We start from the raw sequence: 20,130 nt of genomic DNA on the forward strand, positions 1-20,130 counted from the left end.
CCCGTCCTTCCCCGTCTGCATGTTCCCCAATCCTTTAACCAGCTACTCCAACCCAATTGGCGCCCCTAAACCAGCCACCTCTTGCTCCTCCACCCTCGGGAACCTCAGTTGGTCCAAAAATCGTCGCATTCCCTCTTCCCCTGCTGGGGGCTCAGATCTGTACAGCTCCTCATAGAAGTCCTTAAAAGTCCTCATTTACTCTCACCGCACTCCGCACCGTATTCCCCCTGCTATCCTTAACTCCACCTATCTCCCTCGCTGCCACCCTCTTACAGAGCTGGTGTGCCAGCATCCGGCTCGCCTTCTCCCCATACTCGTACGTCGCCCCCTGTGCTTTTCTCCACTGTGCCTCTGCTTTCCCTGTGGTCAACAGGTCAAACTCCATCTGGAGGCTTCGCCGCTCCCTACGTAGCCCCTCCTCAGGGGCCTCTGCATATCTCCTGTACACCCTTAAGATCTCCCCCACTAACCTCTCCCTCTCCCTGCCCTTTCTCTTCTCCCTGTGGGCCCTAATGGAGATTAACTCTCCCCTGACCACCACCTTTAACGCCTCCCAGACTACCCCCACCTGCACCTCTCCGTTGTCATTGACCTCCAAGTATCTCTCAATGCACCCCCGCACCCTCCCGCACACCTCCTCATCCGCCAGTAATCCCACATCAATCCGCCACAGCGGGCGCTGGTCCCTCTCCTCTCCTAACTCCAGCTCCACCCAGTGCGGGGCGTGGTTTGAGATGGCTATGGCCGAATACTCCGTTCCTTCCACTTTCGGGATTAGCGCCCTACTCAAAACAAAAAAATCTATCCGGGAGTAGGCTCTATGTACATGGGAAAAGAATGAGAATTCCCTGGCCAGGGGCCTAGCAAACCTCCATGGATCCACTCCCCCCATCTGATCCATAAACCCCCTAAGCACCTTGGCCGCAGCCGGCCTCTTCCCCGTCTTGGATCTGGAGCGATCTAATGCTGGGTCCAGCACCGTGTTGAAATCCCCCCCCATTATCAAGCTTCCTGCCTCCAGGTCCGGAATCCGACCCAGCATGCGCTTCATAAATCCGGCATCGTCCCAGTTCGGGGCATATACGTTCACCAGTACCACCCGCACCCCCTGCAACCTACCGCTCACCATCACGTATCGACCTCCATTATCCACTACAATATTCTTGGCCTCAAACGACACCCGTTTCCCCACCAGTATTGCAACCCCTCTGTTCTTCGCATCCAGCCCCGAATGGAATACCTGTCCTACCCATCCCTTTCTCAACCTGACCTGGTCCGCCACCTTCAGATGTGTCTCTTGGAGCATGACCACGTCTGCCTTCAGTCCCTTTAAGTGCGCGAACACTCGGGCCCTCTTAACCGGCCCATTCAAGTCCCTCACATTCCAAGTTATCAGCCGGATTGGGGGCTTCTCACCAGCCCCCCCCCCCCCTGCCAACTAGCCATCTCCTTTTCTAGGCCAGTCACGTGCCCGCGCCTCCCGAACCCTCCAGTACCCCAGACGGCGGACCCCCGCCCCGACCGCCTCTTCTATTTCCAGTTCCCCATTGGCCAATGCACCAACCCTATACCCCCCCCCCCAAACGCTAGATCCATAGCGTTCTTTTGCTCCCCCCATAACACTCCTGTAAGTCAGCTGACTCCTGCTGACCCCAGCCTCTCCAGCCTTCCCATCGACACTCCCAGTGTGGGAATCCCCCCTCCCCCTCCTCCCTAGCAGTCAGTGTGCGCTCCTCCGACCCCCACCGCCGTCCTTCCCTAGCGCGGGAAAAAGCCCGCGCTTTCCTGAGCTGGCCCCGCCTCTGGCGCAGCTCCTTTTGCGGCCTTATCTCAATTCCCCCATCCCCGGGCCTCTCCTCCCTCCACACCGGTGCCCACACTCTCCCACAGTCTGTCCATCAAATCCCTTCACCCATCCCCATCCAGCACCCAACCAAGGGAACATTCCCTACACGTATTTAAATCCATATATACAACAGACATCCCCCCCACAACCACAGACCCTCAATTTGAGTTCAGCTTTTCAATCTGTATAAAGCTCCAAGCCTCCTCAGGCGTTTCAAAATAGTGGTGCCGATCTTGGAATGTGACCCACAATCGCGCTGGCTGCAGCATCCCGAACTTCACCCCCTTCCGATGGAGCACCGCCTTGGCCCGATTAAAGCCAGCTCTCTTCTTGGCCACCTCTGCACTCCAGTCCTGGTAGATTCGGATCTCCGTGTTTTCCCACCTGCTGCTCCGCTCTTTCTTGGCCCATCTCAAGACACACTCTCTGTCCATAAAGCGGTGAAACCTCACCACTACAGCCCTTGGCAGCTCGTTGGCCTTGGGTCTCCTCGCCAGGACCCGATGAGCCCCATCTAGCTACCGGGAACTCGGGAAGGCTCCCGCACCCATCAGCGAATTGAGCATCGTGCTCACATATGCCCCGGTATCGGGCCTCTCCACTCCTTCGGGGAGACCCAGGGCGGGATTCTCCACTCCCACGCCGAAGTGGCCGCGCCGTCGTGAACGCCGTCGAGGTTCACGACGGCGCGAAACGGCCCCGATCCTGACCGATTCAGGCCCTGACAATGGGCTAGGATCGGGGCCACGTCATCTACACGCGCCAGGCCTTGTCGCCCACGTAAAGGCGGCGCCGCATAGATGACGCGGCCGGCGCCGCATAAGTGCCGTCACCCGCGCATGCGTGGTTGCCGTCCTCTCTAAGTCCGCCCCGCAAGAAGATGGCGGACGGATCTTGCGGGGCCGCGGAAGGAAGGAGGTCCTCCTTCAGAGAGGACGGCCCGACGATCGGTGGGCACCGATCGCGGGCCATGCCACATTTAAGGTACCCCCCAGTGCAGGATCCCCCCTCGCCCCCCCCCCGCAGGCCGCCCCCCCCAGCGTTCGCACGCTATTCCCGACGGCAGCGACCAGGTGTGGACGGCGCCGGGGGGAACCATCCGGGCCTGAGAATAGCGGGGGTGCCGGAGAATCACCATTTTGGGTGCCTCCGGCGATTCTCCGGCCTGCGGCCCGCGGAACTCGGCGGGGCCGTCCCCGCCGCTTGGGAGAATCGCGGGAGGGCGTCGGACCGGCGTCCCAGGAAATTTTGGCGGCCCAGGTGATTCTCCCAACCGGCGCGGGAGTGGAGAATCTCGCCCCCAGAATCCGAAGATTCTTCCTCCTCGACCTATTCTCCAGGTCCTCAAATCTTTCCGCCCACCTCTTGTGCAGCGCCTCGTGCGCCGCCACCTTCACCGCCAGGCCCAAGATCTTATCCTCGTTCTCCGAGGCTTTCTGCCGCACATCCCGGATCGCCGCCCCCTGGGCCCTCTGGGTCGACACTAGCTTCTCAATCCCCGCCTTCATTGGCGCCAGCATTTCTGTCTTCAGCTCCTCAAAGCAGCGTCTAAGAAACTCCTGCTGCTCCTGCGACCTCTGCGCCCATGCTGCTTGGTCTCCACCCGCTGCCATCTTGCTTTTTCTCCCTCTCAATTTTCGCTGCTCCAAGATCCCTTTTTTCACCGCTCCACTCCTGGTCCAATCCATATACTGTCGGGGAGACCGTGCTGTCACCTTCCCACACTGGAAGCCGTCGAACAAGTGCCATTGGGGCCCCTCTGGAGAGCCCTAAAGTCCGTTCCCGGCGGGAGCTGCCGAACGTGCGACCTATTCAGGCGTGGTCGCAACTGGAAGTCTATCATGTTCTTCTTCATTCTCTGACTGTGATCCCATCATTGGTACCAAACATGGATATCTCCACTGTTGCCACCCATGTTTTGGATGGTCCCTCATATCCGTGGACTCTTGGGGTGGTTCTCGGTAGTTGGTATGCGTGACTTACCTCCCCTTAGACAGACTGCAGTCATACTCTGATACTTGCTTAACGCTTGTTTATTAAAAAGTCTGTAAGATATTGGGGCAGAATTAGGCCATTCGGCCCTTCGAGCCTGCTCCACCATTCAATCGTGGCTGATATGTTTCTCATCCCCATTCTCCTGCCTTCTCCCATGACCCCTGATCCCCATAATAAGACCATAAGTAGTAGTTATTTAGTAGTACAGAAGTTGAATATTGCTGAGAAAAGGGAGACATGTCGAAGCTCTTTATCTAGCACTCGTCAGGGCACATCAAGGAATACTGATATAAGGGGGGGAAACTATATACAGCAGGAGAAAAAAGTGCTAATTGTTTCGCAAGTAGACTCTGACTGGTAGAGGTGCTGCCATGGAGGATGTACTAGATGACTGATAGTTAACTGCCAAGCATTCGTTCAAATTTAAGCCAGGCAGTTTGACCCTGATTGGTCAAGGCATTGCCCTGAGGAATGATTCAGCGATTGGCTGTCCCTTATTTTGTTCAGCTGAAACAGGCGCAATATATATATGTGTTCTTTCTGTCTGCAAAGAACAGGGCCCTGTGTATTGAATATGTAGCTTCCAGTACATGTGTACACTGGATTTGGATTTGATTTACTGTCATGTGTACCGAGGTACAGTGAAACATATTGTTCTGCCTTCAATCTAGACAGATCGTTCCATACATGAAAAAACATAGGGCATACGATAAATACACAATGTAAATACATAGACACAGGCATAGGGTGAAGCATACAGAGTGCAGTACTACTCAGTAGAGAAGATGGGTGGAGAGATCAGTTCAATCCATGAAAGGGTCATTCAGGAGTCTGGTAACAGCGGGGAAGAAGCTGTTTTTGAACCTGTTCGTGTGTGTTCTCAGACTTTTGTATCAATGTCTAGATCCTTTTGGCAGCCCTGGGTTGCCCTCATGGAGGAGGTCCAGTCACATTTTATTCCTCAATTAGCACAGGACCCAGCACAGGTACATTAGACTAAAAGACCTCCCGCTGTATTGTAAGCTCTTATGTCCACAGCAAGAATATGTTGGGGCAGTTAGGACAACCCAAATAAATTAAACTCCAGGTACCCAGTGCCTGGGGGCCCAGTGTGATTTATTCTCATCAATGAGGTGTCCTGGATGAACAAAATGAGACTCTTGGGATTGAGGTGAGACTCTGTCTCCACTTTTGCGCCACAAGATGACCCTGACCAATGGCTCTGTCATGCTCGCTAGTCCCGCCTGTTTTTAATGTCACGTGAAAAGTGGAGAGGATGACTTTTTAAAAATTCATTCATAGGATGTGAGCTTTGCTGGCTCGGCCAGCATTTACACCCCCATCTCCTGTTGCCCTTGAGAAGGTTGCGGTGAGCTGTCCTCTTGACCCGTTGCAGTCCATGTGGTGTAGGTACATCCACTGTGCCGTTAGGAAGGGCGTTCCAGGATTTTGACCCAGCGACAGTGAAGGGGCGGCCGATATATTTCCAAGTTAGGATGGAGTGTGACTTGGAGGGGAACCTCCAGGCGGTGGTGTCCCCATGTGTCTGCTGCCCTTGTCCTTCTCGATGGCAGTGCCCGTGGGTTTGGATGGTGCTGTCTGAGGTGTCTTGGTGAATTCCTTACAGTGCATCTTGTAGATGGTACATACGGCTGCGCAGTCTGTCCTCTATGAGGATTTCAGGGACCAGTATTTAGGTTGATGACTTTAATAGACTTGAGGAAGTTACAAGTCAATATTTTCGGGTAATGTAAATAATGACCTCACGCCCTTCCTAACTCGTATTCTGAAACTACAGACTGCTCCCACTAGGTGGCATCAAAGCTCCATGGCGGACAATATGAGGTTTGATTAATTAGCAGAGGACAGCCGGTAAACTCACAATAAGCAGGAAATAGTGAGCAGAAGAGGGCCATGTTAGAGGGGAGTAAGGCAGAGAGTGTGCCAGCTTCCCTCAGTGTGTGAATAGATTGTTGCATTAATGCTGAAGCTTGACTGCCTCCTCGCTTGCCCTGTTTGACCCTCTTCGAAATAAAGATCTTGGGATTGTCCCTGAAGTGGACCTTGAGGCAAGGCAGGGAACGCCCTTTACAAAGCGTGGCATGGACACCACATCGTTGAATTGTTCCAAATACATTTGTGTCAAGTGCCATCGTCATACCATTAACCAGAAGCTGATTAAAGAGGGAACGAGGGTCTTTTCAACCCAGCCATTGGCTGTGCTACATTGTTATATCGGTCGAGTTACAGACCATAGTGTTATGCGCGTGGAGGCATATTTAATCCAGAATGCCACGTCACTCATTACAGCACGACCGTCAGCGTACCGAGCGACAGTGTATCATTCCGCAGCTCATGCTGAGGCCTGAGAAATACATTCGATGGCAGACCCAATATTTGTCTGAAAGTATGATTATTTTATCTTGTAGGAACAGCAAAATGCAGCAGGCTGACTGATTTGAAGGGTCTAGCCTTGAACAGGTTATCCATTGTCTTAAATTAAAAGTGTAATTTGAAACAATGGGCGAGATTCTCCGCTGGCTGACGGCGAAATCGCGAAACGCGATTGGGCGGAGAATAGGTCCCGAGACTTAAATCGCGGCGGGTGCCGATTTGACGCCAAATCGCTATTCTCCATCAAAAATGCGGTCCAGAACGCAGGGCAGCCAATCAACTTAGTGCCACGGGTCATATAGGTGCCCCCTACCAGCCACCCCGCTAGGTGCCCACTGCCTCCAGCTGACCCGCTCCAGCACGACCAGTGCCACCTTGTTGGCTGGGATGGGTGTGTGGGGAGTGAAGTGTGTATATATGCGGCTGCAGCTTATCAGCCTCCCGAGTGCCAATCAGGGATCCGGCGAATCCCGCACCATTTTCCATTGGGATCGATTGTGTTCCACGTGCCGCCGGTGTTAGCCCATCCACGGTCGCTGAATCGACCCAGGGTCGGCGCCATTTTTGCTGTTGTGAAAGTCCACGAATTCTGCGTCGGCAACAACACTCAGTCTCAGAAACGGAGAATCCAGCCCAACATCCCTAACGTCCCCCTGTATCTCTGTGGCCCATGTCATGTGCCACCCACTAAGGCTTTCAGTGATTTTTATTTTTAATCAGCAAAGGCCAGCAACAAAATTTGAGCCGTGGCCCAACTCCGCCTGCAGGAGCCTAACCTGCCAGTTCACTGCGGTGCCGTACTGCCCCTACACACTCCAACATTACACCTGCCCTGGCTCTCCTGCCAACCCTCTCTATCCTGTCCCCTAACTCTGAGCTCACCCTGACCTTGTCTGCCTAGTGTGGTGAACCACTGTTATTGTAGTTCCACTGTTGTTCCACTGTTACTTACAGCACTGTATATATTCTCTGTTAGTTCCACCGTTACTCACTGTGTTATATATTGTTGTTCCTCCGTGGCTCCGCCCCACTGGGTGGTGTATATAGTTGGCTGATCTGTAGCCCTGTCTACAGTCTGGGTTCAGCTGCAGACAGGCTACATCTTAGAGTATTAAAACCGTTACTTTGTTTTATACAACTTGCCTCGTGTGTAATTGATGGTGCATCACCTAGTTTCCATCGAGCTTACTTTTTAGTTGTTCAAAAGTTGTGGGTGCAGAATCTGAACCAAATATCACCTCTTCCAACAGAGCTGGAGATTAAACCAGAGGCCTAGATTTCTAAACCTTTCTTTGTGGATTTTTCTCACTGTCCCTCTCTGCCCGGCCATGCCTGTTTTTAACACCCGCGCAGTTTTCCATGGGTCACGCGGATGATTAAAATAGATGCTTTATAATTAGCACACATGGTGTAATAGTGCATCGATAGGAGAAAAAGCCATCAAAATTCTCCAGGTTAATGGCCAAGCACAGATCCAGTCATTATCACACATGACCACGGCACAGATGGCACAGTGGTTAGCACTGCTGCCTCACAGCTCCAGGGTCCCAGGTTCGATTCCCGGCTTGGGTCACTGTCTCTGTGGAGTCTCCACGTTCTCCCCGTGTCTGTGTGAGTTTCCTCCGGGTGCTCCAGTTTCCTCCCACAGTCCAAAGATATGCAGGTTAGGTGGACTGGCCATGCTGAATTGCCCCCTGGCGTCCAAAGGTAAGGTGGGTTAACAGGGATAGGGCGGGGGAGTGGGTCTTGATAGGGTGCTCTCTCAGAGGGTCAGTGTAGACTCGATGGGCCAAATGGCCTCCTTCTGCACTGTCGAGATTCCATGTTATAGACCACTACTGCGATTGTAATTCCTGAGCTAAGCTACAAGATTTATCCACAGGACTGACAGACAAAGAACAAAACAAAACTAATTGCCTCTTCACTACTTTGTCTTTTGTCCCTTTTTATAGGAATTCTCTTCACTACCCTGGTCTTCGGCCCAGCTTGCGGTTTCATCCTTGGCTCTCTGTGCACCAAGTTCTACGTGGATGCAGTTTTCATTGACACAAGTATGTTAAGAGTTAACTATTGATAGGCTTAACTTTTTTTTCTCTTTTATTTATTTTTCTTCTTCAATCTGTGTCATAATATACACCAGTATATCATGGTGCAGACACACACTGATGGACACACAGTGGGACCAATCAACATACACAACACCGCAGCCAATCACCAGTGAGAGCACACGCACTATAAAGACAGGGGGCATCAGAGTTCCCGCTCATTCGAGTAGCAGCTAGCTAGGAGGACAGAGCTCACAGCCTGCAGCACAGACATTCACCATGTGCTGAGTGCATCGACTGGTTAGGACAAGGCAAAGGCCTTTAGTTAAAGCTAGTATCGTATTAACCCACAGTCTAAATATGTTTAAACAGTTAATGGTTCAATAAAATAGTGTTGCATTATTTCAAGTGTTGGTGACCTGTATGTGATCCAGAACACCCAACACGTCAATTTGCTCTGCGCCTCTCCCACTGGTATCGATCCCACACACCGTTTGCATTCGGGCTCACGGGTAAAGATGGGGGCTGGTTTAGCACAGGGCTAAATCGCTAGCTTTTAAAGCAGACCAAGGCAGGCCAGCAATACAGTTCAATTCCCGTACCAGCCTCCCCGAACAGGCGCCGGAATGTGGCGACTAGGGACTTTTCACGGTAACTTCATTTGAAGCCTACTTGTGACATTAAGCGATTTTCATTTCATTTCATTTTCATTTTCCATGTGCCCATGACTGGTAGTCAACTCTTGCAGCCTGGAATGTTCTCAGCTGACCCATGTGCACACGCGTGTATACACTGTCACTCATATGTCTCCACCCTTGTGTACATAAATGCAACTGTACACACACAGGCAGGCACACTCGCACACATGTGTGTACACACCTACACACACATACAGGCAAACACATTTGTACACGTATGTAAAAGTATAGGCTGCTTTCCCCTTTGAAGGGCAGAGCTGGCTGGGGGTGATTTAACGTGAGGATCACCACACCTCAGGTGAGGGGGCAGGATTGAGAAGGCGGGGCCTTCATAACACATAAGTACACACACACACATGTGAAAAGTGCAAGTGAAAGTTGCCATAGTCACTGAGGATCATAGGCTGCTAATCCTTTCGAGAGAGCGCGGACTGGTGATGATTTAACCCGAGGATCACCACACCTCAGGCGAGAGACAAGGTTGAGAAGGTGGGGCCTTCATGAATAACCTTGGCTGGTTAGGTCACACACACGCAAACGCATACAAAGCCATACAAACACACAAACGCATACAAACACACACACACAAACGCATACAAAGACAAACATATACAAACACACAAACACAACCGCATACAAACACACAAACGCATGCAAAGACAAATGCATACAAATACACAAACACAAACAAACGCATACAAAGGCAAACATATACAAACACACACAAAAAAACGCATACAAACACACGCACAAACACACACAAACAAATACACACACAAACGCATACAAACACACACGCACATATGCAAAATGGCACATTTGAAAAGAAATGGCGACACAGGAACTGTATTGTGGGTATTCCAGTGCTGTATAGACAGTAGGAGGCAGGGTCACCAGTCATGGATTGATGGAAGTGTGTGTGTGTGGGAGGGTGGACGAGGACAATAAAAATAAAAGCATTGTGTGGATTTGATTGTTGATTTTAGCGTTTTATCTTTTCTTGCAGGTAAACTGGATATATCACCGGAGGACCCTCGCTGGATCGGAGCCTGGTGGGGAGGCTTCCTGCTCTGTGGTGCTTTACTCTTCTTCTCGGCCCTCTTCATGTTCGGGTTCCCGCAGTCTCTGGCCATCAAGAGTGACAGGATGACCGAGAGCGAGCAGGCCATGCTTCCACAGAACATACCGGCACCGGGCTTTGAGAGGCCGAAGCCCAGCAACGGGGTGGCCGAGCACCTCCAACTCTCCAGCACCTCTTCCTGCTTCCAGCAGCTGCGAGGTCAGTCAACGCGCACCCACACCCACCCCTCAATGCCTCCGTTAGTGAGTGCTCCCCCATCCCATGGGGCAACAAGTTGGACATGGTGTCTAGTAAAGGCCCCCCCCCCCTCCCCGCCAACGAAGCCAACTCAAGCTGAGTTGCCAAGTGCAGAAGGTGAGGGTAGCGGCATCTCGGCTGTGATGCTCCCACAGTCGAATACCCCCACGACACTCACTGTCGGCTTACGCTTTCTTAGGCACCATCGCCGAAGATGTGGATTGCCACAGACACGCACCCAATAAGAGACTGTCTGGGGTGGCCACAAAATGGATCCAAAAACCTGTGTCTTGTTGCCTCCTCTTCAACTCTGAACCCCTCTCAGGTCCTGCGATCATCTCTCTCTAAACAACAGCCGGGGCTTCATTCAAAACCACTCTGATTGATTCATTCAGCACCTTCCCTCCTCTTCCTCGAATGGTAGAGTCCGCCCTGCTGTATCTCTTCAGAATGGAATAGGCGATGTAGAGAACACAGGGGCTGGAACCCAACCCCAAACCTTGCATTTAATTCTGCTTTTGATTTAACCCGCGTATATTCCAATCAATTAAATCCTGCGAGGCAGGAGAAGCCTCGGTGTTCTTTGCAGTGTAGCAGCACCTTCTCTCAGCCAACAGGCCTGTGCCCTGTGGCGCAGCGGGTCGCACTCTCGCCTCTGGGCCAGCAAGTCACGGGCTCAAGCCCCAGTCGAGAGACCTTGGCGTAAAATCTAGGCTGTTGCTGCATAGTTGGAGATGTTCGACGGGACCCTCCGTTCCGCCGGCAGCGCGCCCCTGCCCGGATGGCGTGTGGGTGGCTACAATGGCAAATCCCATTGGCCGGCAGCAGAGAGGGAGAATCCCACTGCGGGCAACGGCATGATGCCAGGGAACACACGGCTGGAGCACCAGGAGACAGAGAATTCACCCCTCTGTTTCTCTCTCCACAGAGGTTGCCAGACCTGCTGAGTTTGTCCAACATTTTCTGTTTTTATTTCGGATTTCTAGTATCTGCAGTATTTTGTTTTGATATTAATCGGGTTTTAGTGATGATGATTGAGGATAAATATTAGCCAGGGTTCCCTTGGAGAACTCCCCAGCTCTTCTTTGTAGTCCGTAGAATTGAAAGAGGTTTCCTATAGAATCCATAGAATCCCTACAGTGCAGAAGGAGGCCACTCGGCCCATTGACTCTGCAACGACCCTCTGAAAGAGCACCCCACCTACGCCCACTCCAATCCACCTAACCTGTGCATCTTTGGACTGTGGGAGGAAACCGGAGCACCCGGAGGAAACCCACGCAGACACGGGGAGAACGTGCAGACTCCGCACAGACGGTGACCCAAGGTCGGAATCGAACCTGGGACCCTGACACTGTGAGGCAGCAGCGCTAACCACTGCGCCATGGAAACTTTGCATTCACCTGAGAGGGCAGAGGGCGCCTCAGTTTGACACCTCTGAACTCCGACCCCTCGGGTGAAAGGCTAGCATTTATCCTTGTGCGTTGGCCGCGTTCCGTTCAATGGGGAACGAAAAGTGACCCCGTGGTGTCAGACGAACAGCAGGTTTGATTCTGTTTCCGGGGTGACGGTGTCTCACCCTCAGCCATTTTGTTTCCTGCCACAGTGATTCCTAAGGTCACCAAGCACCTGCTGTCGAACCCGGTGTTTACCTGTATCGTTCTTGCTGCCTGCATGGAGATCGCAGTGGTCGCTGGATTTGCTGCCTTCCTCGGCAAGTACCTCGAGCAGCAGTTCAACCTCTCCACCTCGTCCGCCAATCAGCTTCTGGGTAAGTGAGGATGTGCCATTGTGCCCGGCGAGAAGGGGCAGGTCGCGCAGTTCAAAGGTCGACTGGGACAAGCAAAATGTGGATTCCGAGGAAGGAGAAGAAGTGGTGCTTGTGGCTGTCCTATCACCGTGGGATCGAATGGGGCGTGGAAACCGGGCAGCTGACAGTTAGGATAAAGCGAGTGTGTGCTGTGTATTCAATTATGAATATCATTGAGCAGGTAGTGTGTGTTTTTAATGTGCATGCGCTGTCGTTTATATTCTATCAGCTTCACGATGATTTTAGCTGGTAAATATGCTGTGTAGTGTCACCTTATATACGGCTCCCTGGTGGGCGGAGCAGAGGCGGAGACCCCCAGGGGTCCAAACCCGGTCTTAAAGGGGCATCACCTACATGGCGTTAAGGGTACAGTAACCATTCATCACATGCTGCCGACTGTGTAACTAAGCCACAAAAAAACACAGAGGGCAGAGCTGCCTCAGTATTTGTCATATCGGGGGTGCGGGTGAGAAAAGCAGCATTGACGCCGTTGACACCGACGGTGGCGTTCTCCGCCATATTATTGGGAACATAGAAGAAGAACGTACCGCTGGCGTGGCGGGTTCAATCAGAGCCTGCTCCACCCGTAACTTAGTATTTTGAAGGACAAGGCGCCATCTTTAAAGGTCGCCCCAGTGCGACAAAGGTCAATATGGAATTGCAGCAACCCACCCCCCTCACTCGCCCCTCCCAAAAGGGGCAGTACCCAGGTGGTGCCGGGGGGCATAACCTTCTCCCCTCTGAGAGATACGCTCACTGGGAGGTCTGCACATCAGGTGCGGGACCAGTCATAATACTGCCCTCGCGCTGAGGCTGGCTTGATGATGAGATTGTTATTATGATGTTCCCCACATAGGACGTGGGGATTCCCGTTATGTCACTGGCAGGGGGGCAGCACGGTGGCGCAGTGGGTTAGCACTGCTGCCCCGCGGCGCCGAGGTCCCAGGTTCGATCAGGGCTCTGGGTCACTGTCTGTGTGGAGTTTGCACATTATCCCCGTGTTTATGTGGGTTTCGCCCCCACACAACAAAAAGATGTGCAGGGTTGGTGGATCGGCCACGCTACAATTGCCCCTCAATTGGGAAAAATGAATTGGGTACTCAAAATTTCTTAAAAATAAAAAAAACAGAAAAAATGTCACTGGCACGGGAGGGTGGGGACAACTGAGACAAGACTTCCCACTGACGCAATTTGGGCCTTTCACGATATGATCCTAGAATCTTTTTACAGTGCAGCAGGAGGCCATTCGGCCCAGCGAGTCTGCACCAGCTCTTGGAAAGAGCGCCCCACTTAAGCCCACACCTCCACCCTAACCCCGTAAACCAGTAACCCCACCTAACCTAAGGTCAATTTAGCATGGCCAATCCACCTAACCTGCACATCTTTGGACTGTGGGCGGAAACCGGAGCACCCAGAGGAAACTCACGCAGACAAGGGGAGAACATGCAGACTCCTCACAGACAGTGACCCAAGCCGGGAATCGAACCTGCGACCCTGGAGCTGTGAAGCAACAGTGCTAACCACTGTGCTACCGTGCTGCCAATATTTTCCACTCCCATCACCAAACCCACCTAAAAAGAAGGGAGCAGAAATTCCCAATCATAGTTGGGGTTCTGGAGTAAATTATATTACACAGCGACTGTATAAGGATCTGGAATGGACTGACCATAAGATGTAGGGGCAGAAGTAGGCCATTCAGCCCATCGAGTCTGATCCGCCATTCAATGAGATCATGATTGATCTGATATGATCATCCACAACTCCAACTTCCTGCCTTATCCCCACAAGTGCTTGAGAGTGTGGCAGAGGCAGATTCAAAGGTGGCTTTCAAAATATCAATGGGTGATGGTTTGAAGAGACATACATTGCAGGTCCACAGGACAGAGATGGGGTGGGGGGGAGTGGGACTAGCTATGTTGCTCTTGCAGAGGCCCAGCATGGATAGGGTGGGTGGAATGCCCTCCTCCTGTTATGCAACAGTTTTATTATTCTATGGTCCAAAGCAGGGACTAGGGAAGTTGAAGGAGGAAAGGAATAGCAAAATCAGAGAGAAGTAGGGAGCAGGAAGTGGAGTGGGGTCGGCGTGCAGTGAAATCCTGGAGATAGTGAATCGGGAGCTGTGGTTAGCACTGCTGCCTCACAGCGCCAGGGACCCGGGTTAGATTCCAACCTCGGGTGACTGTCTGTGTGGAGCTTGCACGTTCTCCCCGTGTCTGCGTGGGTTTCCTCTGGGTGCTCCGGTTTCCCCCCACTGTCCAAAGATGTGCAGGTTAGGTGGGTGGGCCAGGCTAAATTGTCCCTTAAAAGTCCAAAAGGTTAGCTGGGGTTACGGGGACAGAGTAGAGGTGTGGGCCGAAGTAGGGGGCTCTTTCGGAGAGTCGGTGCAGACGCGATGGGATAAATGGCCTCCTTCTGCACTGTGGGAATTCTATGATTCTATTCTAAGAAGGAATCTGGAGTTTAAGAAAACAAGGGAGTGTTCTGGGCAGACGGCTAAAGGATGTCGATCAGCCCATCATCAGGAATAGCAAGTCCCAATGTGAATGGACTGTGTTGTTGACAACAATCTTCCTAATTTAATACTTTCTGAATTTAAAATTCAGACAGATTTCAATAGGAATTGAAGTTTGTGATTGTCGGTTTGAGACATGCGGTGGGCAGGTGTTGCCGATAATTACCTGGTCATTTATTACATTGGGTGATGTGAGTAATGGCAGCACCCAGCTGATCGCAGGTGACCTTGAGCTGCACAAAACCTTCAAAAAGATGAATACTTTCACTGCTGGACACTCCCAGTTTACCGAACGGAAAGCTGGGATAAGATTGCTTTTTCTAAAGGTTTGTTAAACTGCTGAATGAAGCGTTACGGAAAATTCTCAAACCCACGAGTTGTGCAGAGAGTCCGCAAATCATAGATTATCATAGAATTTACAGTGCAGAAGGAGGCCATTTGGCCCATCGAGTCTGCACTAGCTCTTGGAAAGAGCACCCCACCCAAGGTCAACACCACCACCCCATCCCCATAACCCAGTAACCCCACCCAACACTAAGGGCAATTTTGGACACTAAGGGCAATTTATCATGGCCAATCCACCTAACCTGTACAGTTTTGGACTGTGGGAGGAAACCGGAGCACCCGGAGGAAACCCACGCACACACGGGGAGGATGTGCAGACTCCGCACAGACAGTGACCCAAGCTGGAATCGAACCTGGAACCCTGGAGCTGTGAAGCAATTGTGCTATCCACAAGGCTACCGTGCTGCCCCGAAAGTCAAATGAAAGTCAAAGGTTTCACCATCACCACTCTTTCTCTCTTCCCTCCCCTCCTTTCCCTCTCCTCCTTAACTTCGCTCCAATTTCTCTCCCTCGCCCTTCACCACTTTCCACTGATTTCCCTACCCTTTATTTCTGCCTTCCTGCTGTGTTTTTGCCCTTTTGTTTCTGTTTCATTCCCCATCAAACTACAAATTCTCTCCCCTCATTCATTCCCTTTTACATAAAATTGATGGCACAGCTTCACCTCTGCTGGTGTTTATTTTGTATTGACAACTGCATTCTGCATTTTGTCTACTTGAGGCTACCATACACACAAGTACCAACAGAGTGAGTCTGCTAGGAGGGGAATAATAGATGTCTCTGGCTGAATATATAACTGCTTCTGTCTCATGAATTTCACAATGTTTATGCTCTACCAAAGGCCCCTCCCTCTCTGTTTACATCATCTCACCCCATCCACATGGCCCTCAATTCCTTTCTCTCACATGAATATTTCTAGCAATGCATTATCCTATCACAGAGTTGTCATGTGAGAGTACCTTTAAGAAATGGGTGTTTATAAATGGGTGTGTAGATAAATATCTGTAGTGAGAGTACCTTTAAGAAATGGGTGTTTATTACTGCAGTGATGTTAGAGAGTGGGTGGAGCTGGGCTGTCTGTCAGCTTTTTACTTTCGTTTTTGAGCAGGCTGCAGGGTGTGTTTTAGTTTCGTTTTCAGACCTGGATAGCTGCAGTCACAGCCAGAAGATGTATGAATCTCTCTCTGTAATCTAAAGACTGTAAATCGATCCTGGTGATTTAAAACTAATAACAGTAGTGACTTTAACCTAATGTGCTTCCGTTAAAGGTTTTGTTTTTAAGTCTTATGGATGTTAAAAGGACAGTGTACGCATTACTTAGTGTTGTATTCTTTGGGGGTTGTATTTGAATTAATGGTTGCTAAGATATTCACTGTATGTTTTAAAAAGGTTAACTTGAGTTCATAGAAGAAACATTGTTTTACTTTCAAAAATACTTTTCCATTTCTGCTGTACCACACCTGTAGAGTGGGCCGTGTGCTCCCCATACCACAATCTATTAAAAGTTGTGGGTCTGGTGAACTCCATGATACACTTTGGGGTTCTCTAAATCCTGGCCCATAACAGAGTTACCAGATCTTAAGCTTCCCACAAACCCAGAAGAGACTCCTCAGCTAGCCTCACTCGCACTCTCTCTTACCCTCCTCTAATTCTCTACTCACCCGTTCTCTTCAATCTCTATTCATCATTTCTCTCCTTCTCGTGATCTGCTCCTGTTCTTTTCTCTCCCTCTTTCCTGTAATATCGGAATGGAATTGAGTGGAGAGCAGAAGTTGACTGGGGTGGAGGGAGGGGGAGTCGGTTTGGGTTGAGGGGAAAGATGAATAGAGGACAGTGGGCGGGATTCTCCGACCCCCCGCTGGGTTGGAGAATCACCGGGGGGCAGCGTGAATCCCGCCCCCGCTGGCCGCCGAATTCTCCGGCACTGAAAATTCGATGGGGGCGGGAATCGTGTCGCGCCGGTCAGCGGGCACCCCTCTCCCGGCGATTCTCCGGCCCGCGATGGGCCGAAGTCCCGCTGCTGTCATGCCAGTCCCGCCGGCGTGAATCAAACCACCTACCTTACCAGCGGGACTGGCAGCACGGGCGGGGCTCCGGGGTCCTGGGGGGGGGGCGGGGTGATCTGGCCCCAGGGGGTACCCCCACAGTGGCCTTGCCTGCGATCGGGGCCCACTGATCTGCGGGTGGGCCTGTGCCATGGGGGCACTCTTTTCCTTCCGCCTCGACCATAGCCTCCGCGATGGCCGATGCGGAAGCGACCCACCCCCTGCGCATGCGCGGGGATGACGTCAGCCACCGCTGACGCTCCTGCGCATGCGCGGACTTCCCGCCAAAGGCCTTTCCCGCCGGCCGGCGGCGCGCCAACCACTCCGGCGCGGTCCTAGCCCCTCAAGGTGAGGGCTTGGTCCCTAAAGGTGCGGAGAAATCCGCACCTTTGGGGCGGCCCGACGCCGGAGTGGTTCACGCCACTCCATCCCGCCGGGACCCCCCGCCCCGCCGGGGAGGGGAGAATCCCGGCCAGGGATCAAAGTAGTGACAGTGGAACGTGGAGATTTGAAACAAAGGAACAGATGAATGGGGTATAAGGAGGATGGTCTGTATCACAATTTAGGTTCCTTGGGTCACTGCCACTTGTACGGGTTGAGAATTGTTACGGTGAGGACATATAGACATCTGTATTCCCGCGTTTCACATGGATTTTCCATTGGATAGTGAATGGGAACAGCAGTCCTGGTTGGATATCCCTCCTCATCCTCAGCCAGAGTCACTGAGGGCAATTCTGCTGTCCCAACTTCCCTAGGATGTAGGCAAGGCCAGTTTTGTTGCCCTTCCCTAACTGCCCTTGAACTAAGTGGCTCGCTCGGGCCATTTCAGAGCTCAGTTAAGAGTTAACCACATTGCTCTGGGTCTGGAGTCACGTGTAGGTCAGGCCAGGTAAGAGTGGCAAATTTTCCTTCTCCAAAGAGACATGGTCACCATTACTGAGACCTTCAATTGCAGGTTTCTAACTGAATTTAAATTCTACCAGCTGCTGTGGTGGGGTTTGAATCATAGAAAATCGGAGCAGGAACAGGCCATTGAGCCCTTCGAGTCTGCTCTGCCATTCATCATGATCTTGGTTGATCATCCAACTCAGGACCTGCTCCCTCTTTCCCCCTATATCCTTTGATCACTTTCGCCCCAAGAGCTATATCTAATTCCATCTTGAAAACATTTGCCTCAACTACTTCCTGTGGTAGCGAATTCCACAGACTCACCACTCTCTGGGTGAAGAAATCTCTCCTGATCTCTGTCCTAAATGGTCCACCCCTTATCGTCAGACTGTGACTGTGACTGGAGCCGTGAAGCAACAGTGCTAACCACGGTGCTACCGTGCAGCCCAATCTAGATTGACCACAGGACTGAGAGCCGCATTGCCAGAGATCCCGTCACCTGATGAGACATTAATCAATGAGAATCAAGATTGTTTGGTGGAAGCTGAGAATCCTAAGATGGTTTTTGAAGTTCTCCTGGTGTTCTGGTCATTATTTCTCTTTGAACCACTGCTGCTAAAACATTCATTAATCCCCTGACTGTTCATGTGACGGCGCTGACAGAGAGTAGCTACTCCATTTGCCTGGACGAAAGAAACACTTCAAAACTAGAAAATGCTGGAAAAACCCGGGAGGACTGGCGGCATCTGTGGAGAAAGAAACAGAGTTAACGTTCCGATCCTTATGACAAGCAGAGCCATGCGGACCCGAAACGTTAACTCATGTTTCTCTCTCCCCACCTGCCGCCAGACCTGCCGGGATTTTCCGCCATTTCCCGTTTTTAATTTCAGATTCTCGGTACTTTCAAAACTAACTCATTTAAAGATGTTTAAATGCGATTTTGTTTTATTTTCAATGTTATTGGGCGGCACGGTAGCACAATGGTTAGCACTGTTGCTTCACAGCTCCAGGGTCCCAGGTTTGATTTCCGGCTTGGGTCACTGTCTGTGCGGAGTCTGCACGTTCCCCCCGTGTCTGCGTGGGTTTCCTCCGGGTGCTCCGGGTTTCCTCCCACAAGTCCCTAAAGATGTGCAGGTTAGGTGGATTGGCCATGCTAAATTGCCCTTAGTGTCCAAAAAAGGTGAGGTGGGGATACTGGGTCACGAGGATAGGGTGGAGGTGTGGGCCTAAGTAGGGTGCTCATTCCACGTGTCAGTGCGGAATCGATGGGCCAAATGGCCTTCTTCGGCACTGTAAATTCTATGTGTCATGATATGCAGACACACACATAATGATATACAGACAAGCAGCTAATGGACACAGAGAACAGGACATGACTAATAAGCAGGCAGGACACTCAGGGGTGGGATCTGTCTATAAAAGACACGAGGCACTCACACTCCGCCTCTTTCCACTGATGAACATCTAGAGAGTCAGTCAAGGGTGTTGTCACAATCTCACATCTCCACCACGTGGCTAAGAGCTAGTCTGGTTCAGTCAGACAGAGTAACCACACTTAAGTTAACAGAGAGTCGAACTCACAGAGAACTGTGCTAACTGTGCTATTAGTTCAATAAACCTGATTGAACTAACTTCAAGGTCTGGAGTATCTTTCTGATCTAAGCTGCATCCAGTTGCAGCCAGTGTTAGACCAGTGTACCTAACACGACACTATGTTTCATAATTCTATGATTCTATTGTTCTATTTTGATCACAACTTTGTAAAGCACCAAAACTATTGGGGGAGGGGGAGGATCCCTCCCGATATGAACTGGATCGGGCTCATCGGTTAGGAGGCCTGTACCAAAGGCGAGTGAGCCGCCAAGGGCAGTGACTCTGTGCTTCTGTAGGTACAGGGTGAAGGAGAAGGTCCTGAGCTGGGCCAAGCAGAAGCGGGTGGTGCAGTGGGCTGGAGCTGGTATACGTGTATACCAGGACTTTACGGTGGAGCTGGCGAGGAGGCGGGCTGCCTTCAACCGGGTGAAGAGGGCACTGTACATTAGCAAGGTGCAGTGCGGCATTGTATATCCAGCGAAGCTGAGGGTGACTTACAAGCTCAGGGACTTTTATTTTGGAACGGCGGAAGCAGCGGAGGAGTTTGCGAAGGCAGAAGGACTGTGGCAGAACTGACAAATTGAGGAATGGCCATGTGCCGATGTAACCTCATGACTGTATTTTCTTCTTTTTTGTATCAGTGC

General features: G+C 51.5%; 1 protein-coding gene across 2 annotated transcripts in view; it reads left to right on the forward strand.

Moving 5' to 3' along the window:
- slco3a1a (solute carrier organic anion transporter family member 3A1a) overlaps positions 1–20,130 on the forward strand; it is a 301,651-nt gene that overhangs the window by 224,678 nt on the left and 56,843 nt on the right. For both annotated transcript variants that reach the window (XM_072470507.1, XM_072470508.1), the window contains exons 3-5: positions 8,188–8,286; positions 9,985–10,257; positions 11,900–12,064. In XM_072470507.1, the coding sequence (XP_072326608.1) occupies positions 8,188–8,286; positions 9,985–10,257; positions 11,900–12,064 (537 nt within the window). The remainder of the gene's footprint in view (positions 1–8,187; positions 8,287–9,984; positions 10,258–11,899; positions 12,065–20,130) is intronic.

This window comes from Scyliorhinus torazame, chromosome 12 (assembly GCF_047496885.1).
Source record: "Scyliorhinus torazame isolate Kashiwa2021f chromosome 12, sScyTor2.1, whole genome shotgun sequence".
NCBI lineage: Eukaryota > Metazoa > Chordata > Chondrichthyes > Carcharhiniformes > Scyliorhinidae > Scyliorhinus > Scyliorhinus torazame.